At 34.5% G+C, this 22988-nt stretch overlaps 4 protein-coding genes across 4 annotated transcripts; all 4 read right to left on the bottom strand.

Moving 5' to 3' along the window:
- Positions 1-3732: 3732 nt before the first annotated feature.
- LOC143590224 (33 kDa ribonucleoprotein, chloroplastic-like) lies at positions 3733-7608 on the bottom strand. The gene is made up of 4 exons (XM_077070772.1): positions 7195-7608; positions 5254-5355; positions 4614-4922; positions 3733-3961 (listed from the first exon to the last, which is right to left on the bottom strand). The coding sequence occupies exons 1-3, from the start codon at positions 7579-7581 to the stop codon at positions 4908-4910; spliced, it is 504 nt and encodes a 167-aa protein (XP_076926887.1). The 5' UTR covers positions 7582-7608; the 3' UTR covers positions 3733-3961; positions 4614-4907.
- LOC143590227 (33 kDa ribonucleoprotein, chloroplastic-like) lies at positions 3821-4856 on the bottom strand. The gene is made up of 2 exons (XM_077070774.1): positions 4614-4856; positions 3821-3961 (listed from the first exon to the last, which is right to left on the bottom strand). The coding sequence occupies exons 1-2, from the start codon at positions 4854-4856 to the stop codon at positions 3821-3823; spliced, it is 384 nt and encodes a 127-aa protein (XP_076926889.1).
- A 1701-nt stretch (positions 7609-9309) lies between the features above and the next one.
- On the bottom strand, positions 9310-9932 carry LOC143590226 (nuclear transcription factor Y subunit A-2-like). Its single transcript, XM_077070773.1, has 2 exons — positions 9801-9932; positions 9310-9693 (listed from the first exon to the last, which is right to left on the bottom strand). The coding sequence occupies exons 1-2, from the start codon at positions 9930-9932 to the stop codon at positions 9310-9312; spliced, it is 516 nt and encodes a 171-aa protein (XP_076926888.1).
- Positions 9928-13778, bottom strand: LOC143590223 (nuclear transcription factor Y subunit A-2-like). The gene is made up of 4 exons (XM_077070771.1): positions 13728-13778; positions 13463-13594; positions 10168-10289; positions 9928-10087 (listed from the first exon to the last, which is right to left on the bottom strand). The coding sequence occupies exons 2-4, from the start codon at positions 13590-13592 to the stop codon at positions 10016-10018; spliced, it is 324 nt and encodes a 107-aa protein (XP_076926886.1). The 5' UTR covers positions 13593-13594; positions 13728-13778; the 3' UTR covers positions 9928-10015.
- Positions 13779-22988: the final 9210 nt, after the last annotated feature.

Below are 22988 nucleotides of genomic sequence, written 5' to 3'. Positions count from 1 at the left end.
TATTTTCAAATGCTTCAGTATAAACTGCTTATTGCTAATCACCATTATTTTTTTAAATTACCATTTGATTCAAGTAAAATGACTAAATTACCGTTTAATAATTTATTTTTCTATTTATAATTTTTTTAACTTTAATACCAACTAACCAGTTAAAAATAAATACGAAAATTCCTTACAAAAAATAAATTCCATGTCACAAGTTTAAACTTTAAACAAATCCCGTTATCAATCATCAATCAAATCCTAACCTTCTGTCGGGTACTTTAAAAGAATACAACTTCGGTATCAATAAGATTATCTTTTTTGTCGTGGATGGAAATAATGCAGGTTACCAAAGACAAAACTCCACATCGATCACATCTTCCTCTTGTCGGGGAAAGTTAATTAACATAAATATAAAATTAACATGCTAATTGTGAGAATCAAGTAGAGTAATTATATATGCACGTTAGCACAATTACTCTATTTAATTCTCATAATTAGCACGTTAATTTCATTTGTATTTAGTCCAAACTCCGTCTCGTCATTAATATTAAATTATTAATAAATTTTTCAAAAAAATGAATAAAATCGACACAAGAAACACGCACACTCACGCAGTTAAAAGAAGCTGTTAGCATCTTAACTTTTCCCTTTCACATCAAAACAATTTCAAACACCTTATTACTTTTCGAAAAGTTAATAAATTATAAGTTGGTAAAAATACAAACACCCCCTAAGAGAATCCTTCAGATTTTAATACGGACACCATGAATTGAAAACAGATTCATGTTTATCTATACCAAAAAAAACGCAATTTGTATATCGATTCTACAATGCACAATCTTAATTGTTAAGGCACAAAAAGTTGCTTTTAGCTGAACACGAAGAACACTCGTCTCTTCTGATATAAATTTCGCAACTTACCCTCTTAAAATTCAAGAACTCATGACCAAAAAAACCAGCAAGTTGGGTAACGGGTATTAACGCAATTTACCCTTTCAAGTCCCAGATCGATAATCAAACACGATGTAAACAAATAACTATTGTTTATTAATCAAAAAATATCACTCTAAAAACTGATTACAAACCTTCAAACCCTAACTCGGTTTGACTATTGATGAACCCTAACTCGGTTACACCAAACTCACACTATCTATAATGTCTAACCATACATCGGTTTATATAGACTGACTTAACTTGCTAGCCAAGACATTACCAAATATAAGAAACCCTAATTGTAACCCCATAACCCCATTACATATTAGTGAATACTGTCACACCCCCATCTAAGGCCTAGGAGCATGACTACAGTTGGTACCACAATTGTAAATAAACCAGAGTTGCGTTCAATTAGCGGAAGTCTTATAAACTTTCAGGATCAAAATGTAATATTTATATATATATATATATATTCAAAATACGGGATTATAAAAATACATGTTTAAGTTTATAACAAAAAGTATTACTTGTTTTAATTACAAACCACCATTTAAATTTATACAAAACAAATCCGAGCCATCGGATATCCATAGCACTTCGTCACTCCAAGCGCTATCATTGTTCACCTGCAAAATGTAAATAAAATACGTCAGCAACGAATGCTGGTGAACACGCTGATGCTAAAATATTTTCTTTTACTTTATTACCCCTCGATACTACGCCTGCCTCGTCCCATCGTGGCTTAGGAATAACAAAGTTAATAACACGTTTATAAATTCGAGCCTCTACACTAGGTCACCTCAGCAAACATCGCAACGTTCGACTTAGTTAAGTACCCGTATGTATACACATGATCATGCTTCCTATAGGAAGGCGTCCTACGACCAAGCATGGTGCAATGTGCCCATCGCGTACTACCACATATGTAAGGATCCAGACAAACGTATACTACAGCCTGAGGGCTAGGCTTATATCCTTATTTATAACGGTTTTAGGAGCACGTAGTTCCTTATAAATAATTTTCATATAACATGTTTGACTCGTTTTAAAATAAGTTTGTAAATGTTTCGGGGCGTATTCACCTTTTCGCTTTGGGATCGGCTTCAACACCGTCCGAGGGTCTTTCCCTTGCTATCTCGCACCTATAGTACGAGTATAACCATTTGTTAGTCGAATATACAATCCGGCTTAAGACATTTAGTCTTATTTTATAAACTTTACCTCGATGAACCTTTAGTTCATAAATCTCTTTTACTTGAAAACCTTTAATTTAAAAGTAATTATAAACCTTTAGTTTATTTATAAAACTCGACGTTTCTTCTTCTCTAAGAAACATATTCTTTTCTTTTATTCTTTAAGAATACTCATTATTACTTAAATAATATTTTCATAACAAAGAATGTACATATATACTTACACACATATATACATATTTACAATTCAATCTTTTATTCTTTTTTTTGTTATGTTTATTTCTCTTTTATCGAGGTATCGAGTATAACCTCGACTTAAAACTTAAGCCTTTAATATAATATTATATTATATTCATTTGTTGTTACGCCTAACCTTGTTGGCGTTTTGGAAACCCTAGGAACTTGAGCAGCACTCCAACGCCGCTTGGTCAACGTTCCTCCTTGTCGCCAAACACCAATCTTCAACACTCGTTGACACGTTTTTCGAGACTCCTCGCCATGATAACAAACGCCTTCTTGGTTGTATGTGGGTGGAGGGTGGCACGAACTTCGAGGAACCGTCGGCACGGAAATAGTGGAATTGAGCACGCTTATCTAGAAATTATGGCACGTTTATCGAGGTGGATTGTTAATATGAAGTTGGAATTCTAGTGAGATGTTAGAGAGAGAGAGGAGAGCAGGTTTTGGTGTGGTTGGAATGAGATCCCGGACTTGCTATTTATAGACAAAATCTGGGGTCCCATCGCGGTACGCGATAGCATCCTGGGCACCCGTCGCGTACCGCGACGTAACCCTGGTGAGTCACATAGTAGGTCTGCCACGTGGCAGACGGTGTGCCACGTGTTGACACGTGGCGGACGAGGTGCCACGTCTGGCCACGTGTCGGAACACGTGGCGACCGGTGTGCCACGTGTGGACACGTGGCGAAACTGTTGCCAGACGTGTCAGGCCACGTCATCGCGTATCGCGATGACGTAAGTTAACAGCGATGGCGTATCGCTGTTGACTTCTTCTATAAGTTATTGACCAAGCCCTTCGCGATACGTTATGGGCTTGTCTTTTGTCCCGTCGCGTATCGCGAGAGGACAAGAAAACAAAATTTTTATTTTAAACCCTCAGGTTTGGATTTTGGCAGATTTGATCCCTAAACTTTTGATTTTTGTCATTTTCGACTCAAAATTCATGTGATGTTACAAATTCCACGGGCCCAATATGTCCAACCCGGTCACCTACACGTGACGGGCCTATTAAGTTGGAAATTACTTTCAACACCCTTGTGTGAATGAAGAAAATTAAGTTAAGTGTTATGTATTATTAATCAATTATACTTAAAAATACAATACACTAATACAAATAAATACAAGGAAACATATATTCTAATATTATCTTCTAAGCATGATAACAACTTAATACTAACAATATATTCTCTAATAAATTTGGTTACAAATTCGGATAGAACTAAAAGATTTTTATTTATAATCTTACCGGTGTAAAGCTTGTGACGATATAAGTATCATCTGTATCATCTGCAACAAACGCAGGGATAGGTACAATATTTGGTACTCAGGGTATTTTCGATGCTGGTATGACGATACGGTACCAATCTAATCCCTCAATGTAACACAACACACAACCAATTAAGCCTTATTCCACCTCCAAGAATATGTCTCATGTGCATTCAAACAAAGATACAAAAATCTACCAAACTACAAATTTTCGCCTAATGATGAGCTAAAGCTCGAAAGTATCTCACTCCCGCCAATATCGATGTCATAACTTGTCCCCGAATGTGGTGAACGAGACGCGTCGGCAGCCAAATTCAGTCGCAAAGGCCGTCCCTCCACTTCCTGTTCACAAAATTGCATAAAACATAAGAAAATTATGCCGCGTTAAATGGTAAAAAAACGTCTTAAACATGATTATAAATATTATATGATTACAATACACGATAATATTACGATTTTTTTTAATTTAAAACATAACCCATAACCCAAATTAGGGGTGTGTGTGGTTCAGTTCGGTGTGGTTTTTGGCTAAAACCAACCGAAAACCAAAACTTCGGTTTTTGGAGTTTTTGAAACCGTTCGGTTTCGGTCCGGTTTTTGACATTTGAACATGAAAATTTTAGGCAAAAAAAAAAGTTGGCAAAAAAATAATGAATTTAGGTATTAATAATTTCATGAATTGTAAAATAATATACTATTGTAGTATTATACATTTGATAAAAATATTGGAGTTACATATTTATTAAATTCTTATAAATTACTTAATATAAAATATAAAAAAGCAAAAACTTAGGAATTCAGTTCGGTTCGTTTTTTTTACATGCAAAACCGAACCGTTAGTGCGGTTTTTACAAAAATATAAAACCAAACCATCGGTTTTTGTTTCGATTCGGTTTTTTCGGTTTCGGATCGATTTTTTCGGTTTCTTGCACACCCCTAACCAGATCGACCCATTTAAAAGTTTTAACACAGATAATCGAGTTTTGAAACTTACCACACCATTCATGGCATCAAGTGCGGACTCAGCAGCCTCGGGTGAGGTAAAAGTGACAAACCCAAACCCTCGAGACCGGCCCGAGTGTTTCTCGTAGATGACCTTTGCACTCAACAGACCGGGCTGGTCAGCAAACGCATCTTTTAGTCTCTCTGAAGTTATAATCCAGCTAAGATTACCCGCATAGATCTTATACGGGCTTTCGACAAACTCTCGGTTACTTCTTCTAATTTTCGGGCCCATTACTTCCCTCTCGCCCCCTCGTGGCACCTCCGGGAAATTTACCTTCACCGTTCAGCCACCAATTTGCTGCAAATTAATTGGCTCGGTTATTTTTGGCATGCCTAGTTAGGGGTGTTTATCATTCGGCTTAAAAATAATTTAAATGAAACCGAATAAAACCAAATTGTATTACGAATTTTGGTTTAGTTTGGTTTTAATAAAATAATAATCCGAATAACAAATAATGGTATTTAAGTTTTGTAATTTAACCCAATCCAGTAACAACAATTGTAAAAAATTAACATATAAATATGCATTATTCGGTCAAAACCAAACCGAATTTTAAAATCGGGTTGGCTCGGTTTTCGGTCAACCAATAAAGTCAAATTCATATGAAAACACAGAAGGAAGCACTTACAGATCCATTAAACATTCTAATAGCATCTTTAGCATCATGAACACTCGCCATTGTAATAAACGCAAATCCCCTGCTTCTGTCGGTAACTCTATCGTAAACGATCTGATCCAACACAAAAACCATGGTTACCAACAACAGCGTGGTATTCAGTACAAATGAAATTAACCTACTGAACTTACAAAAAACTAGAGTGATTATAACTACTAACGTTTTAAACTAGAGTAATTACGCTGTGTAGTGGCACCGCCAGTAGTCCACATCAGCATCAAAAGCTTTAACGAGCGTGAGAGGAGAAGTAGTGGGGGCCTAGGGCTGTAAACGAACCAAACGTTCAACAAACAGTTCGTGAACTGTTCGTCGGGAAGTTCGTTTAATAAATGAACGAACATGAACATAGCCCGTATGCGTTCAATTGTGTTCGTGAACACTCGGTAATGTGTTCATGAACGTTCGTTCATGTTTTTATTTGTATATGTTGTTCATGAAAGTTTTTTTTATCCAATCATTTTATATTCTTTAATTTATTACCCCTAACATAAAATACGAAACCATACATTGTTTTTGCATTGTTTCCATTTTCTTTCTCATTATTCGCACTGATGAATACATCGATCTCAATCTCTAAGCTCCGTCGATTTTATCTGTCATCGTGAACACAATGATTTCCTTAAGTAACGAACACGAACCGTTCGTGAACCTATGCTATCAATAGCGGTGCTATAGCGGTTATCGGTCCGGCGGTTAAATAGCGGTCGAAATATCGGTCCAAATAGCGGTTCCGATATTTGCGGCGCTATTTACCGCTATTTCGCTGATATTTGGCCACCGATATATCAGAAATAGCGGTGAGATTATCAGTTTAATATTTTTGACCCAATTGTTACTTTTTTTGGCCCAAACTGTAAGCCCATAGCCCAATTTCATTATGATTATTATTGAATGATCAGCTTATTGCCCTAAAAATACCTCAATCGCTGCTGATGCTCATCTCCGATACCCGTTTCTTCAGCCGCTGCTGATGCTTATATATTTATGGCTTTCGATTAAGTGATTAAATCATGTCTTAAATTAAAAATATTGTTACTTTGTGTTTTGAACTATTGACTTTTATGATTTTGGTATTAAGACTTAAGTATTATTATTAGATAACTTTTATATATATAGACCGCTATCCCACCGCAATAACCAATATCTCAGATATCGGTCTTTTTTGGCATTAACTGCATAGTCGTGAACACATTATTTCCTAAACGAACATGTAAAAGGCCTTGTTCGTGTTCGTTTGTAGCCCTAAGTGGGGCCACAACATTTTCAACCAATCACACTTTTTCTCATTTATCTATCTATTAGTTCAAAATTCATATTTTTATTAATAAAACTACTACACTCTTGGAAGTTGCGAAAAGGCGATTTAGTTAAAGTTGGATTACCTATACAACACTTTAACATGCTGTAAGTTAAAACCGCAACACATAGTCTTACACTACAAAAAAATGAAATAGACTAGTAGAATAATAATAATGACTCTAATTCAAAAATTCTTCAAGCAATAATAGTTACTCTAGTGTTAGCATAATTACTATGTGTATGTATCATAATACGTTAAGAGCTGCTTGTATTTGATCCAAACAAAGAACAAAACAATTGCTAAACCTTATGGTTCAGTTTTGGTTTTGCATGTAATAAAAACCAAAAAAAACGCTCCGAATTTCTAGATTTTAATTTAATTTATAAGTATTTAATAAAAATATAACTCAAATATTTTAGCCAAATATATATATTAGTCACTTAGTTAATACATAACAAAATTATTTATACCTAAATTCATTATTTTCGGCCTAACTATTTTTGTACGCTAAAAATTTTCAAGCTGACAAAACCGAAACCAATACGAAAACCGATAAAACCGAACGGTTTAAAAAATTCAAAAACCGAAGTCACCTCAACAGCATTAACATCACCAGCTTCTCCAAAGATTTGTGACAATTCGGAAGCCGTAATCGCATACGGCAAGTTTCCGACATAAAGCTTCCCGGCTTCAGGCGATTCGGGTTCGCTTTCATCCTCTTCCTCTTCATTCTCTAACTCCTCTTCAATTTCTGATAATTCTGATTCAAGGGTTTGTTCAACTTGAATTGCATTATTATAAGATGATTGAATCAGTGTTAATTGATTCAAGTAATTGGGTTTGAAATTGAAGTGGGTTTTGGGGGTTGAAAGTGAAATTGAAGTGGGTTTTAATTGTAATTGTAAATTGAGAGGTTGTTTTGAAGATGATGAGTTTGAAGGTGTTGTAATGGAGATTAATGATGATGAAGCAGCAGACATGTTTGGTTTTGAGTTGTAGAATGTACAAGGTTTTGGAACAGAGTAGATGATAAGGTTGTTTTGTTTGTAGTAAGTTAAAAACCATAATATTATTTTCTTCAAAACTAAGGGGTGTGGAAGAAATCGAAATACGAAACCGAAACAAAAACTGACGTTTTAGTTTTATATTTTGTGAAAACCGAAGGTTTCGCATGTAATAATCATTATCATTGACCTCAGTATATCCCACTAATATCAAAGCTATGGCAGGGTCTAAGGACTAAGGGGGTATTTCTATATTTTTATTTTAACTAATTTATAAGAATTAATTAAATATGTAACTAAAATACTTTTTGTCAAATGTATAATAGTATATTAGTTAATGATTAACACAGTTATTTATAGATAACTTCATTATTTTTTGGTAAACTTTCTTTTTTGCCTAAACTTTCTAGGTCAAATGGCAAAGACCGAAAAAACCAAAATGAAAACCAAACGGTTTCAAAAATCCAAAAACCGAAGTTATAGTTTTCGGTTTGGTTTTAGCTCAAAACCACACCAAACCGAACCACACACGCCACTATTATAAGTTATCTTGTAGAATAAGAGATGTCAAAAAAAAAATTGGTCTGGCCCGGTAAACCAGTTTCTAACCCGAGCCACTTAAAAAAAATAAATTGGTTTGGCAAAAAACGGTTTGGACCTGACCCAACCCCTAGGTTCTTATACCAGTTTGTAGTCGTATTCACTAAAACTCGTTTCGGACTGAAACTTATATAAAAAACATTCAAAGAAAGCTGGGGTTTTTTTGGCCCAAACCGGTTTATAACCCGAACCTAATCAATTTGATAGGTTCAATTAGTGTTCCTCCTAAATTGGTTTCTACAAACAAATTTTTATAGCATGTTGACCAACCCCAACCAGTTTTTCAACTTAAACGGTTTTGTACACTGTAGATAACCTAACCAGCACTGTTCAGTTATAGCCCAAATCGGTTTTTCAAATTAACCATTTTGTACACTTCTATAGATAACCAAAGTATAAAAAACTTGAGGTTAATAAGTTATGCAATTACAATTGAATTATAAAGTCGTCAGAGTTTTTAACATATTATTGGTTTTAAAATAAACGACTTTCCACAATGCTGAAAACAAATATGTAACCAATAAAAGTTAATTAAAGATAGTTCAGTTTTGAGTCTTATCTAAAGTTTTCAATGTATTGTATTAGATCAACAAAAATATTAGATACAAGTGTATTAAAAATATTGTTCCAAACAAATAATATGTTACCTTAAAAATACACATCAAACATTCATGTTAATTTACAAAACTACCCCAAGAGGAATTTCATAATCATCAACATATGCATAACTGAAAAAAAAAAAAAAAAAAAAAAAAACACAAAACATGGCATGTCCCAAATGTTTGATAATCATTAAACCACATGATACAAACCTTGAAAACACAATTTCAAGGTTATTTATTTATTTCAAACAACAACAACAAGAGAGTATCAATACAAGATGAAACAAACACATCTAGAAGAAATGATTGTCCACCATATGTGATAAGGTTTACTTGCATCTCTAAAACAATTCCAACTAGGAATTAAATCTAGAAACACAACCTTAACACAAAAGCCAAGGATGATTTGCCATAGCCAAACAGGGAACAACCAAGCGGTGGGCCCTGTTTGACTATCAAATGGGGCCTGATGTGTACACACATCAGGCCCCAAATGTTGTCATCATATTGTCAGGTTGCAGCAGATACCGTCACCGGCACCCGCTGCAACCCATGCGTTCTGCATGCCCATCCCACGGATGGCATTGCCAGACACCATCATGTCTGAAATGGAAACACCCGAGAGGTTCCCGATCGGGAAACTATTAAGGTCCGCCATTGAGAACATGCTCGTCATCTCTGATCCCGACACGTAGGACCCACCATTATTAGTTTCACGATCATACTGTAAAACCTCGGATCTCTGAGAACCGGCTGGACGATCGGTCGGTTTTGGATCCAAGTTTCCGGTTTTACCCTTCTCCATTTCTTTAGTGTTTAAGAAGCGGCCCCCGCAGCCTCTAGGCCTGCGTTTTGCATGGAGATGGCGTGACAAGTGCAGATACGGCTGCCAAAAAAACAAACGAGTATCGAACTTTAAGAAATACGGATAACTTCCAAGGGTAAAATGGTCATTTGACTACTCATTTCACATATTTCACATAATCAACACACCTTTCGACTTTTTGTAACCTTTTTCTTCATTTCTGCCTTAGCACGGGATCGTCTGCGCCTAATTATTCCATGATACTGCTTTGCGTTCACAAATATAGGCCCGTCATCAGTGCTTAAGTTCAAAGGCAACATAACTCGACCCTGAATTATTAAGCGAGAACCAAATTATACTGTGCTAAAAAAATAATATGATCGGTTTTTAAAAAAGGTCTAAATTATACCGTTTGAGGTCCATAAGCAGAAAGCACGCCATAATATTGGTCCCCGTAAGGATATGCGCCACATACCTATAATAACGTATTAAGTATTAAAGACTAATATTAAAGATCATGATTAAAATTAAATAAGCATAAGTATTAGTTATTACCAGAGCGGGTCGACCAAAACCGAGCTCAAGATGACTTCCAAGCATTTGTGGAGCAGGTTGCAAAGTGAAAGCAGCCTGTGGTTGTACCGGTTTTTCAGCACTTGATAAACTCTTGGACTCACCTGAATCATTATAATGTGCAAAACTCAAGTTCATTGCTCGATAATAACAAACACACGATTTAAATTTTAAAGTAACTCGCTTTTATTATAACTTAGAAAATATAACTCAAAAAACTGAATTACTACATAACCCTAACTCGGTTAACATATATTAATAATGCTAATCCGGCTTAGGCCATACGGGCCCACTCGGTAATTAGCCAACACAAAATACAACTTGTATGCCAAAATTTCAAGATTCATTCTTGAATCCTAATTCGCCCTGCTTGCGGTGCACGCATATAATGTATATATGTGTTAACCCTCGGGTGGGCAGAAGTGAGATTGCACTAATTTTGACGTTATTTTACTAATCTCGTGAAAATAACATTAAAAGTGGCGGAAAGTTAATCAGGCATCATGTGGTGGCGTTGATAGCTGGAAGACAATGGTACATGCACCAGTTTGATGCAAAACTACTATAGAGCCGGGGGGGTCTCACCGGAAGTAGCCTCTCTATTCCTAAAAGGTAGAGGTAAGGCTGTCTACATCTTACCCTCCTCAGACCCTACCATAGCTTTGCTATTGGTGGGATTTACTGAGTACGATGATGATGATTTTTGAATCCTAATTGTAAACAAGTAACACTGTGAAGGATGATGTGAATCTTTCATATCCTAAAACATTGGAATCTTTGCTTTGGGGTAAGGATGGAAACGAACCCGGACCTGACCGGCAAATCCGAAACCGGAACATTCGGGACGGATATTGAAACGGGTATGGGATTAGTTTTAAAAAATTTCATGGGCATGGTATTAGTTGATAACTTGATACAGACCCGATTACCCTAAAACACGCATACCTGTTTACCTGAACCATGCACGTAAACATTTTCTTTGTGCTTAGCACCTTAGGTAATAGAATAATCTAAAAGTTCATAATTTTTAGTTTCATTTTTCATGATTTTCTTGCGCAAGAAAATCATATAAAAATTAACATATTAAAAATATGTACTTGGGTAATTTTTAACAAACTAACGAGTGCAGTGGCGAAGCTTGGACAAGTTCGTCGGGGGCCCGGACTCAAAATGTATTTTAAAAAAAACATAAACGAGGGGGGCCGGGCTCAAATTTTGGGCAGAAAACGGTTAAATTTACACTATGTATACAAATTTTCGGGCGAAAAAGGGTCAATTTACACTACTGCGCAAAAAAAGGGGGGGGGGGGTGTGGGGTGTGTGTGGCCACCCCTGGCCCTAATGAAGCTTCGCCCTTGAACGAGTGTATCCATTACCCACTTATACACACAATACCTGAAGTCCCGAACACAGTTTTCCAGTGGGGTATGGGATTGGGTAAAGGTGTACAAAAAAACCGGTTCGGAACCAGAATTAATATCTGAAACCGGTTTGACTAGAACCAATCTAGAACTGCGATTACCAATACCCGTCCCATCATCATCCCTAAACTTTAGGGGTGTTTGGCATTGCGTTTTAAAAATGAGTGTATGATAACTCAGAATCAAATAATCAACTCTACCAAAACAGGCGGTAGGAGAAAGTGTTTGGATGTGTTTGTGATAATAAGATGATCATCATTTTATAATCCAAAGCAGTTTCGTCGTGCCCAATACTAGAAACTAATTATCTACAACTCGTCGTCGCCATAAATGTCTTAAACATCTAAAACATCTAAACTTCATGATGATATAAATCCCAAAAAATAAGTTCATACTTTATAATATGGGGTGGGATCCAGTACAAATAAAATTAACATACTAAACATACAAATAACTAGAGTAATTACAGTTTTGAACTAGAGTATCTATGTTATAAAAAATAATATAGTGTAATAATAACTACTCTAGTGTTAACATAATTACTCTACTTATTTGTACACTTTTCACGATAAAAGTCATTTGTATTGATCCAAGAGAAAACAAAATCAATATTTTTTTTGGGTATATGGTTCAGGTAAATAAATATACAATCTCGGATTCTCGGGTAACCATACGTCATATCACCTAATCCCATAACCGAATCCACAAAGTTTTTTATATCAATCCCGTACCCGAATACCAACCCGGACGTTTCAAACAATCACTTGTTTGAGAGTTTGGTAAATTGTGATTATTTAAGGATTAGCATGTAATTTGTAAATGACCCTAACATGTGATTATCTAAACCAATGTTGTAAAAATCTTGATTAGTCACCGATTAATCCCTAATTGGTATGCTACCGATTCGATTTCACGTAATTGGACATCGGTAGTCAGTCAAAGGTGGTCCAAATCGTTCAAAACAAGTCAAATTTGTCAATTAAGGATTAGCCGATGACTAATCACGATTTTTACAACATTGGTTTAGATAATTGGACATCGGTCAAAGTCGGTCAAAAATTGTCAAAAATGGTCAAAATCTTCAAAGTATTTGAAAAATTATACTTATTAATCCAATCCAATCAATAAATTTATCAAATTATTTTTATATACAAAATTTTGAAAATTTTTGTATATATATATAAATTTGAAAAATTACATATAAAATTCCAATCTAATTAATCGCTAGTAGTTAGCCACTTAGCCCACCGCTTGACCAGCGCCTAGCGACCACAACACTAACTATGAGCATATTCAATATACCCATACACTAGAAACTAATTATCTACACTGGTTTAAATAATCGGACATCGGTCAAAGTCGGTCCAAATCGGTCAATTTTCAGTTAAAAATGGTCAAAATCTTTGAAGTATTTGAAAAATTATACTTGTTAATCCAATCCAATAAATAAATTTGAAAAATCATATACAAAGTTTAAAAAAAATAAATTTTGTGTGTGTGTATATATATATACAATTATGAAAAATTACAACCCCATTACCAGCGTCTAGCGAGTTCTACAACACTGGTCTAAAGTAGCCAAACAAACACCCCCTTTGGGTTCAAGATTAACATTAAATTAAAAATTAAAACTTTACCAATATTATTCATATACAAAATTAAAAAAAAATATAAATTTTGTGTATATATATAAATTAATTATGAAAAAATACAATACATCCGATTACTAGCGTCTACCGAGTTCTACAACACAGATAGATTACTCACTAAACTCCTAACTAAGAGGACATTATTTCACTACACCCATAAAAAAACACTAGAAAACTTTAATTAAAAATTAAAAATGAAAACTTTACCAATATTATTCTTATTCAATCCACCCACTGAATCTTCAAAACCCGGTTGAGTCAACCACTGACCCGAACCCGTATCCGGATCCGAAGCAGGTCCACCATCATGACGTTGTTTGTAATACCCAGAATCCATTTCTGCAAATTTGAGTAAAAATAAGAAGTAATAATAATAATATTGAAGTGAAATTGAAAGTATAGTCAAGGATGGGACATTCTGCTGATGGTGACAATAACAATGAAGTGAGAGATGATGAAAACATATTATTACCAATTTTGTGAAGGAATGAATGAGAAGGAAGATTGAAAACCAAGATTAATAATGAAAGAGACTAGTTATTAGTGAAATATACGGTGTTGCCTTTATCTATTCATTCTACACTACCATTATTATTTGCTTTGCCTACTTTGGTAAAACAAAATAATCATATATTTATATATGTATATATAATAAATAAAAAGTTTGGTGCCGCAAGTGTCTTATTAAGTCTTTGCGGCACCGAACCAATCCGTAAAATTTGTTTTTGTTTCTTTAGTTCAGTCATCATAACGGAAATCGAGCGAACGTTAATTTTTTTCTTTCTGTTTTTTTGTTTTTTTTTGTTTTAGTTCTGGTATCAACAACAATCAACTTTTACCAACGCTCGAGTTTTACCAACTCACGTCACTCTATTCGTCCACATAAACTTTTTATACTTTTTTTGTATTACATTTGGGTTTAATTATGGTACAATAACACACATCACTAAAACCGGCCGAATTCGCGTTGACTTACCGACTCAATGCTTGGGGCCGATAACACTTGGGTTTTACCACCGTTATAGTTGTACTAACATGTCCGGTGCAACGCGCCGGGTAAAGAAACTAGTTTTTATAATAAACCAAAAATGTAAGTCCTTTCCAACATGGAGTAGTGAGATTCAGGTTCGATTCTCACATACAACATTTCTGATCCTGAGCTGAGAGCGTTTGAGTTTTACCACAAGTGGGTTTCGGGTAAGTGAGTTTTCACCGGAACTAGAGATAACTTGGGGGCGCTTAAGGGCTACGTACAGCTGAGTTGAGCTAGTTAGCAGTGGTCTTTTGCTATTAAGTCATCATGTACAGAATACCTAAACAATTCTCTATTTATTAGTTGTTAACAAAATAACCAAAACTGTAATTAATCTGTAACTAACCGTTAAGTTGTAGTAAATTATTCAACCAGTGTTAATTTACGATGTTAAATCATTTATATTGGAATTCCTGTATGCGTCCTAGGCAACCTTATGATTTAAGGAAAAATTTAAGGTTTTTTTTAATTATTTTTTGCACTCCATCCGATTTACCTAAATATGTATAGATTACTGTTCATTCCGTATATTTTGTGTGAGAGGAAGGAAGGAAGAAAATATATAATAAAAATAAAAAATAAGAATTATTTAGTGAATAGATATAGATATGAGGAATCAGATGTAATGTTTATTTTTTTAAAGGTGAATGAAGTTTTATAGATAAAAGTGTTTTTAGTTAAATTATAAGCATTTCAATTTGTATTTTCTTAGGTGATGAAAAGAATGGCATAGGATACATGTGCTAATAAAATGTTTGTTGATTGCCTTTAGAGAAAGGCAATCTTGTTCACCAGCTCTATATTGGTTTCATATGACTATTAGGTTCAACTTATACAAATTGGAACCGAGATTAAGTTTGGTTCCCGGTTCGACTAATCATTCCGATTCAAATAGATTATTTTTCTTTAAAGACAAAGTTACAATACTTTTAATACTCTCAAGGCTCCTATATAAATACATAGCTTGATTAGAACCCAAGACCTTCAACTAAGAGGCAAAAAAACCTCTATCAAGTGAGTTAGTTTGCTAGTTGGTCCGGTAGGTTTTGGAAATGGAAATGAGAGTAGTTTGCTAATTGTGAAGTTAATTATTGATTTCTAAATAATTTAAATATCAAAATAAGTTGACTAACTTAAATTAAAACTTATGTATTTTTTAGTTTTTTATTTAAGAGATTGAAAGAAAAGATAAGATTTTTTTTTTGACAGAATTACAAATTTTGTCCTTTAAAATAAGACGAATTACGGTTCGTGTCCTTTTCTAAGTTTCCTTGCAGGCGGTGTACTTTAAACTTTTTTTTCCTACAAGTTTTGTTCTTTACGCTAACTGGGTTAGAAAAAGTCAGTTAAATGCCCTCACGTGAGACGCATGTGAGGGCATTTTTGTCTTTTCGTCTACCTGCAACTTCTTCTTCCTCTTTTCTTCTTCCCCCTATCTCTCCTCTCATGTGCATCCACCATCACCACCCACCTTCTTCTTTCAACATCCAAAACCCCACCACCACCTGTTGCCGACTGCCACCACTACCCACCACCTACCGCCGCCACCATCACAACTGGTAATCGATGGCACCGTCCATGTTATCCATGGCAGCGGCTCGGAAACTGAACCTCCGGGAGGTTGCTCGGAAACTGCTTCATCCTTGCGGCTCTTTCTCTTCTTCCCGACAACACCAAAACCACACCCTTTCCGCTACTGTTACTGTTACCTGTGCTACTAACTCCGATGTCAGTTTAATTGAATCTGCCTGATTTTTATTTTATTTACTTGCGAATTTTAGGTTTTTATGTTTAATTGCTTGTTACAGACGGTAATATTAGCTCCGATTGATCATTCTCCTCCGGTTAATTTCGATGACGTCACTTCTGACGTAGATCCGGCCAAGGTAAGTCTCACTGTGTTTAATTCTTTCAATGTGGGATGGATTTGAGTCAATTGGAATTAGGAATTACCGAATTCGGATTCGGATTAAAGGAATGGGGCTAATTTGGTGGTCAATTAGGTCAAGTTGTTGACTGAGTTTGCTCAAAAGCCTATTTAATGGAGTTTGTAGTTCAATTTATGGATGACTTACAGTTTTAGTTTTTTTTTTTAATAAAATTTATGTTCTAATCTTCCATGATTCTTTCTGGACGGTGCCATCGATTACCAGTTGTGATGGTGGCGGCGGTAGGTGGTGGGTAGTGGTGGCAGTCGGCAACAGGTGGTGGTGGGGTTTTGGATGTTGAAAGAAGAAGGTGGGTGGTGATGGTGGATGCACATGAGAGGAGAGATAGGGGGGAAGAAGAAAAGAGGAAGAAGAAGTTGCAGGTAGACGAAAAGACAAAAATGCCCTCACATGCGTCTCACGTGAGGGCATTTAACTGACTTTTTCTAACCCAGTTAGCGTAAAGGACAAAACTTGTAGGAAAAAAAAGTTTAAAGTACACCGCCTGCAAGGAAACTTAGAAAAGGACACGAACCGTAATTCGTCTTATTTTAAAGGACAAATTTTGTAATTCTGTCTTTTTTTTTTTCATTCTTGAGTTTTTATATTAAATGAAAAGAAAGAGAATGGAAAGAAAACTAAAGCATTTTTTCCTTCAAAATTTTCCTGTCAAATATGACATGATTATAAAGGAAAGTTTATAGTCCATTACAATATTACTAATTTATCATATCTTAATTCTCTTTTCCATGTTGCTATGAGAATATAATTGTAAAGTTACATTTTTCCCTATCTTTTCTTTCCGATCTAACTCAAAAATGTAATTAACACTTTCTTTTTCTCTTTTTCTTTTTTCCTTTTTTTAACTCGAGAATTCCTTTTTAAGTATATGATTTCTTTTCTTTTCTTCCCTATCCAATCTTACTATTTTTTTCTTGTATTTCAAATCCGAGAATGCGGTGCTTAAGTGTATATGTAATGCTTTAAGAAATATTATCTTCTCTCTATGAAGTTAAAAATTGATGCTCACCAATATTTGTGGATTATCAAAAAGAAAATAGATGTTATTTTTGGTATAAAACATTGCTTTTTTTCTGACCTATATTATTATTATTAACATGGAATATTCTTTTTTAATTCTGTATACTATTTTATATATCCAATCACTCATGTCTTTTATCGAAAATGCGGTTGTTTCTAAAACAAGTGTCCGTACACTCCCATATATAAAAAAATGGATTCTTTAAGGTATGTGGTTTCCAATCATGGTGAAAAGGTCAAATGTTGTTAATCAATCATATGACTCCTTCCCTTTTGGGTAATATGGTTTCTTCAAATGGACATACCTACTAGCTACTGCAAGTGGCCAAACATCATTCAACACAATAATCATCAATAAGAAAATTATACATGGTACATGCTAAATTTTAATGATGTAAAAATAAAAATCACCTCCGGTTCTCATGTGATGAGATATATATATATTTGTATTTAAGCAAGCTCGTATTACCGTTAAACATAAAATGTGTTTTTCTATATCTGTTTTGAATGTATATTACTCAACACTTTTAACTCATTTAGGACTTTTAGAATCGAGTTTTGATTCTAATTAAAATTCTTTTCAAACAATGAATTGTCTCTCGGTTCATAGACTACTATGGTGCGGTGCTATTGACCATAAGTCAGAACTTTATTATTGTTCTAATTTGTTATAAGCTTAGTTTCATGTTGACATGTTACTAAGTGTTGCTATTGACTTTGAGATTGCACTTCTACATACATCACTCAAAGAGAAAATGATAAAAATATGTTTAAAAAATTGATAGAGTTACTCTTCTCTGGTTTCATTTCACAAAAAAACATCTCACTTCTTTTCTTAACACACGATATTCTGGTGTTGCTGGAACTTGCGAGTCTCAATCTGGTACAACTATTATTTTGATAGATCTACTAGCAAAATGATTTTGTGTACGTGTGGGGTTGTCGGGGTGGGTGGGTGTTGGGGGTGGGGGGTGGGGGGGGGGGGTTGAAGTCTTATTACCGTATGCCTTTATATAATTTTTATTTCATATATGTAGTAATATGTATAGTAAAAAATATTGTCCTACATAGGTTTTCACAAATAAATATAGTATTTATATTGCGTTCTCTGTTCGGGATCTACTAGAAATGCATAAATACTCCCGATTACCGAAACAGATGGCGAACGCGTTTCACGCGGTATGCTTAATGATGTACATATAAATATACATCTTTTCGGCATCAAATAATCTCTAAAAACTGCAATTTTTATCTAAAAACATAGCATAAAAGATTACTTATCATAATAAAACATAATTTCAGGTGAAACCAAGCACCAAACAAAGAAACAAGCGAAAAGACGAAGAAAAACAGAAGAAAACGAAGAAACACGCCCCCATGCCTCAAGAAACATGCCCCCATGCTTCTAACATAAGAAAAGACAAAATCTGGAAGCAAAAGCATGGGGCCGTGCTTATCAAGAATGTAAACATGAAATTGAACACTGAAATCACTTCATATAATCTCATAATCATCAAACAATCATCAATCGACTGTTAATTTGATCATTGATTCGACCATATGAACAAAATATGGAACGTCTGCAACTGGGTTTCTTCAAAAACTCAAAATTGATTAATTGAAACTTCAAATTGATGATTAATTGAACCAATTTCAAAATTTAATTGATCAATTAGTTCAACAATTTCAATTGGGCAATTTAATCAACTGACATGTGAGCAACGATCGATGGTTTTGTCGGAAGAAGACGGTGGTCGCGAAGGTGGATGGGGACGGAATCGTTGAACGGCGATGGTGAGGTGGACGGAATCGACGGGAGAAGAGGTTGAAGGAGGACGGATCGCGTAATTGTGATTTTAGGTTAGGATGGTTATTGAAGATGGACGCTCCAGACACTCGCGTACCTATTGTACGATAAACGATTTTCGTATTCCATCCTTTACCTATATATATATATATAAATATATATTATGTATGTATATGTACCATCCTTTAAAAGTTATAACAATTGCATTTTAAATGTATTAATTATATTTATAAAGATAGATTTTCGTTAAATAGTCCAAAGTATATATATATATATATATATGTGTGTGTGTGTGTGTATTATGATTATTGGTAATCAATATAACTAATGATTCTAACTATATAAATAACTCAATCAAATCTATAATATTATAATTCCAAATCATAATTCAAACCACACGGAAATCTTAATTCAGTAAAAGGTGTTATATCTTTTATAATTAATTCTTATTATTATTTAAATAGGAACCCTTGACAGTATATCCCGAAGGATTTATCTTCCTCATCATCATCCTCATTTATATTTTCGTTCATCCGATCAGGTGAGTAATCACTCCCCTATTTTACTTGTTTTCAAATGTTTTGGAGACACTTGCGTACTATTTATCATATTATTTATCTTATTATTTCTCAAACGCAAACTGTAATCTTTGTGTTGTGTATCAATTGAATGATTGCATGTTACTTGCTATTTGCTTACTTGCTTACTTGAATCGCATTCGGAGAGGTCCAACATAATCTCATTATAGTATGATCATACGACCGTCGTAGTGGCCGGAGCCCGATCGCATTTTCACCGACACCTCATTTTTGGTAACCAATGCCCATTCGCATGGCAACGGTTTAGCCCTTTCTTTTTGGTTGATTGTTTATGTATGTGCTATGGTTTAATTGTTTATACTCACAGATAACAGTTTTGCCTATTTTTATTCACTTATATCATTATATATTATTACCATTTTGTTTGTGTCAAAACTGGTAAATCTACTCACTCAACACGTGTTGTTGACAAATATATATATTTTGTACGCATTTGCAGGTTATAGACTGGATTGCTTATGAAGCTCACGTAGAGATGACCTTAGGATGTTAAACATAAACAAGAATAGTTGGTTTTGTATTGTAATTTTCTCTACTTTTGTTGTACTTAAATGTTCGTTGACAATTAATAAATTAATTAGATATTGTTGCTTTACAATTGCATGATAATACCTTGTGAGCTGTGGCAATCAGTTCGCCCCGACATTTCCGCCGTAGGTTGGGTGTGACACCATCCATATTGCCTATAAATAGTGGCTCATGTTGCATTCATTAAGTGTGCCTTGAAAAGAATTCTCTCCGGTTTTCACTTATAAAAACACACACTGACACTCACTTTGAAGATCTAGTGAAGAGTTTGAAGGTTTGGAGGTCATCACCACTAATCATCATCATCAACCATCATTAAGAAGAAAGATTCATCTACATTTGGTTAGATTGTTCCAAGTTTAATCATGTATTTGTTATTATCAATCATCTTAATGTCTATCATCATGCTCATTATGAGCTAAACTCCTTTTACCATCTAAAATCTATGAAGAAGCTTTGTTTTACTTGACAATTAATCAAGACATGTGATGTAGTCTAGTAAAGTACATGGTTATATTACAATTATCTTTTGATGAGAAATGTTTCGCCATCTTAAATCACTAATTCAAAGTTGGTGGTTGTCAATATCATTGGCAATCGTTCATGATCGATTCATGTTCTTGAAAGATAGAAATACTTTGATATATTATCGAAACATGGATCCTTATATTGTACTTAGAAATGATGAGATATAAGTTATGGTGTATTTTTCTAAACCTTGGTAATCCGAAAATGGCTTTGCTTAGGATATCAAATTAGCCAAAGAAACCATATGTTAACAAAATGTGTAATTATAACCTACTTAAATCAACCAAGGGGAGGTTGTGTGATGAACTACAACCACCCAAAGTTGTTAGAATTGGTATTCGAGAAATTGAAGTCAATCCTAATCTTTCTACTTTACGAAACTACTTGCCAACTTAAATTGACATCATTGAGATGGTATGACATTAGGAAATGGTGGACTTTAAAATGCGCATATAATCTCCTTAGTGCCAAAGATGCTCACTTAAGGTTTAAGGAGCTATCTATCATATATTGCTACGGCAAGTTTATCACATGTCTACATATTACTTATCAATGTTAAAATGGAGTGGATTCTTGATCTTAGATGGTAACCTTCGCATAATTGAACAACTCATTTAGAATTTCTTGTCTTGGTCACCTATATATTATATATAAGTATTTACATTTTATAAAAAGTTCAAAAATTAACCCCAAAATGACTAAAACCTCCGATTGAAGTAAAACAACGATTTATTATTAGAAACATTTGTGTCCACGGATCGATACTTGGTTCTTACCAATACTATTCTACATATATGATATGTACACTTGCCTATTTTGTGTGTGTTCAGTCTTTGTAGTAGATACATAAATGGGGAGAAAAATCAAAGGTCCTTTAAAAATCTCATTCAATAATATAGCATAGGATATAAACCTAGATAATATACTTATAAGGGACCAAATTACTAGAATCCATAATATACGACATGATTTTACCATTCATCCATATAATAGAGAAAAAATAATAAGGCACTATTATAATATAATATATGATTCTATAGAAAGGATAAAAATCCTAAAAGAAAAAGAGAAAATAATCTCCTTGGGAAGAGGAAGTAGCTCTCTAATAGAGGACAAGGCAGATGTATTAGTAGTAATTAAAAGTCAAAGGTTGAGTTTTGGTTGTAGCAATTAAAAGTTGAACTTGATCATCTTCCACTAACACTATAAAGCAACAAATATTTACTTATATGACATGTGGCCAGGAAGAAAATGGAGATGTGTACAACTTACAAGTGGAACTTTTAGCACCAAGGCTTCCCTTTTAATTATTTTATTTATATGTAACTTTAACTTTCATTAATGGGAATTTATTAGTGCAAATTATAATCACCAAAAAAGGGTTTCTTTTGTTGGATTTTGTTTTGGCATCCATATAATATGGGGCAACTTTTGTGGTAGCAAACATTGGATATCTTGTCTTTAATGGGACAGAGACACAAATGATAAATCACATAATCATCAATAAAATCAATCTGAATTTAATATGTTTTTGGTTTGTTTTTTGTAATCACTTTAATATCTACATATATGTACTTTAGACGTATTAGTTAATCATGAATGTTTAGCTTGTTTATTTAGTAGGAGCATGTTTGGGATTGCTTCTTGAAATTGCTTATGGCTTTTCGGAAAGGCAAAATGTCCAAAATGCCCCTCCAAATGCACCTAGGAGCTTTTAGGTGAATTTGGAGGGGCATTTTGGACATTTTGCCTCTCCAAATAGCCATAAACAATTTCAAGAAGCAATCACAAACACCCCTAAGTTTATGTTAAATAAACAATTTGATTGGGTGTTGTGAGGCGTGGGCTAGCACTCGCTCCACCTTAGCCCCATGCTAACCAGCCCCAAGTTGCCAACCCACGGCCCAGGAGGAGGGTGGCGGTGTGTGGGTTGGGGGGGGGGGGGGGTGGGGTGATTCTTTTCCCCTTTCTTTGTTATTGTGTTAATTAGGGTTGTTCATGAGCCAAGCCGAATCGAGCGAAGACTTGCTCGTCGCTTGGCTCGTTTACAACCAAACGACTAAAATTCGAACCAAGCACAAAAACCGAAACAAGCCCAAATCAAATCGAGCATTTTTCGATCGAACATCGAGCGATTTCGAGCATTATTTATTTATTTTTCACTTTAAAACTTTCAATAGGAAACAAGTTTGAAGGTTGTAAATTATATATTTTATAAATAAAATTAGTATTTTTTAGACAAACGTGTACTAAATTGTAAATTTTTATT

Source organism: Bidens hawaiensis, unplaced genomic scaffold (assembly GCF_021521415.1).
Source record: "Bidens hawaiensis isolate Kalapana, Puna unplaced genomic scaffold, B.hawaiensis_p1.1 tig00038211_1, whole genome shotgun sequence".
Classification (NCBI taxonomy): Eukaryota; Viridiplantae; Streptophyta; class Magnoliopsida; order Asterales; family Asteraceae; genus Bidens; species Bidens hawaiensis.
Note: the sequence above shows the minus strand (reverse complement) of the source record. Positions and strands in the feature narration are given on the sequence as shown.

Bases quoted from the DNA above. Each gene is read 5' to 3' on its own strand.
- LOC143590224 (XM_077070772.1), bottom strand. From the start codon at position 7,581: ATGTCTGCTGCTTCATCATCATTAATCTCCATTACAACACCTTCAAAC. The intron at 5,356-7,194 runs GTGACTTCGGTT...GTGTTGGATCAG, and splicing joins GTGATGTTAATGCTGTTGAG to ATCGTTTACGATAGAGTTAC.
- LOC143590226 (XM_077070773.1), bottom strand. From the start codon at position 9,932: ATGTTGCCTTTGAACTTAAGCACTGATGACGGGCCTATATTTGTGAAC. The intron at 9,694-9,800 runs GTGTGTTGATTA...TTTTTTTGGCAG, and splicing joins AGGTTACAAAAAGTCGAAAG to CCGTATCTGCACTTGTCACG.
- LOC143590227 (XM_077070774.1), bottom strand. From the start codon at position 4,856: ATGGGCCCGAAAATTAGAAGAAGTAACCGAGAGTTTGTCGAAAGCCCG. The intron at 3,962-4,613 runs GTAAGTTTCAAA...TTTTGTGAACAG, and splicing joins TTGATGCCATGAATGGTGTG to GAAGTGGAGGGACGGCCTTT.
- LOC143590223 (XM_077070771.1), bottom strand. From the start codon at position 13,592: ATGGATTCTGGGTATTACAAACAACGTCATGATGGTGGACCTGCTTCG. The intron at 10,290-13,462 runs GTAAAGTTTTCA...ATAATGATTCAG, and splicing joins ATTGAATAAGAATAATATTG to GTGAGTCCAAGAGTTTATCA. The intron at 10,088-10,167 runs GTAATAACTAAT...ACGTTATTATAG, and splicing joins GTTTTGGTCGACCCGCTCTG to GTATGTGGCGCATATCCTTA.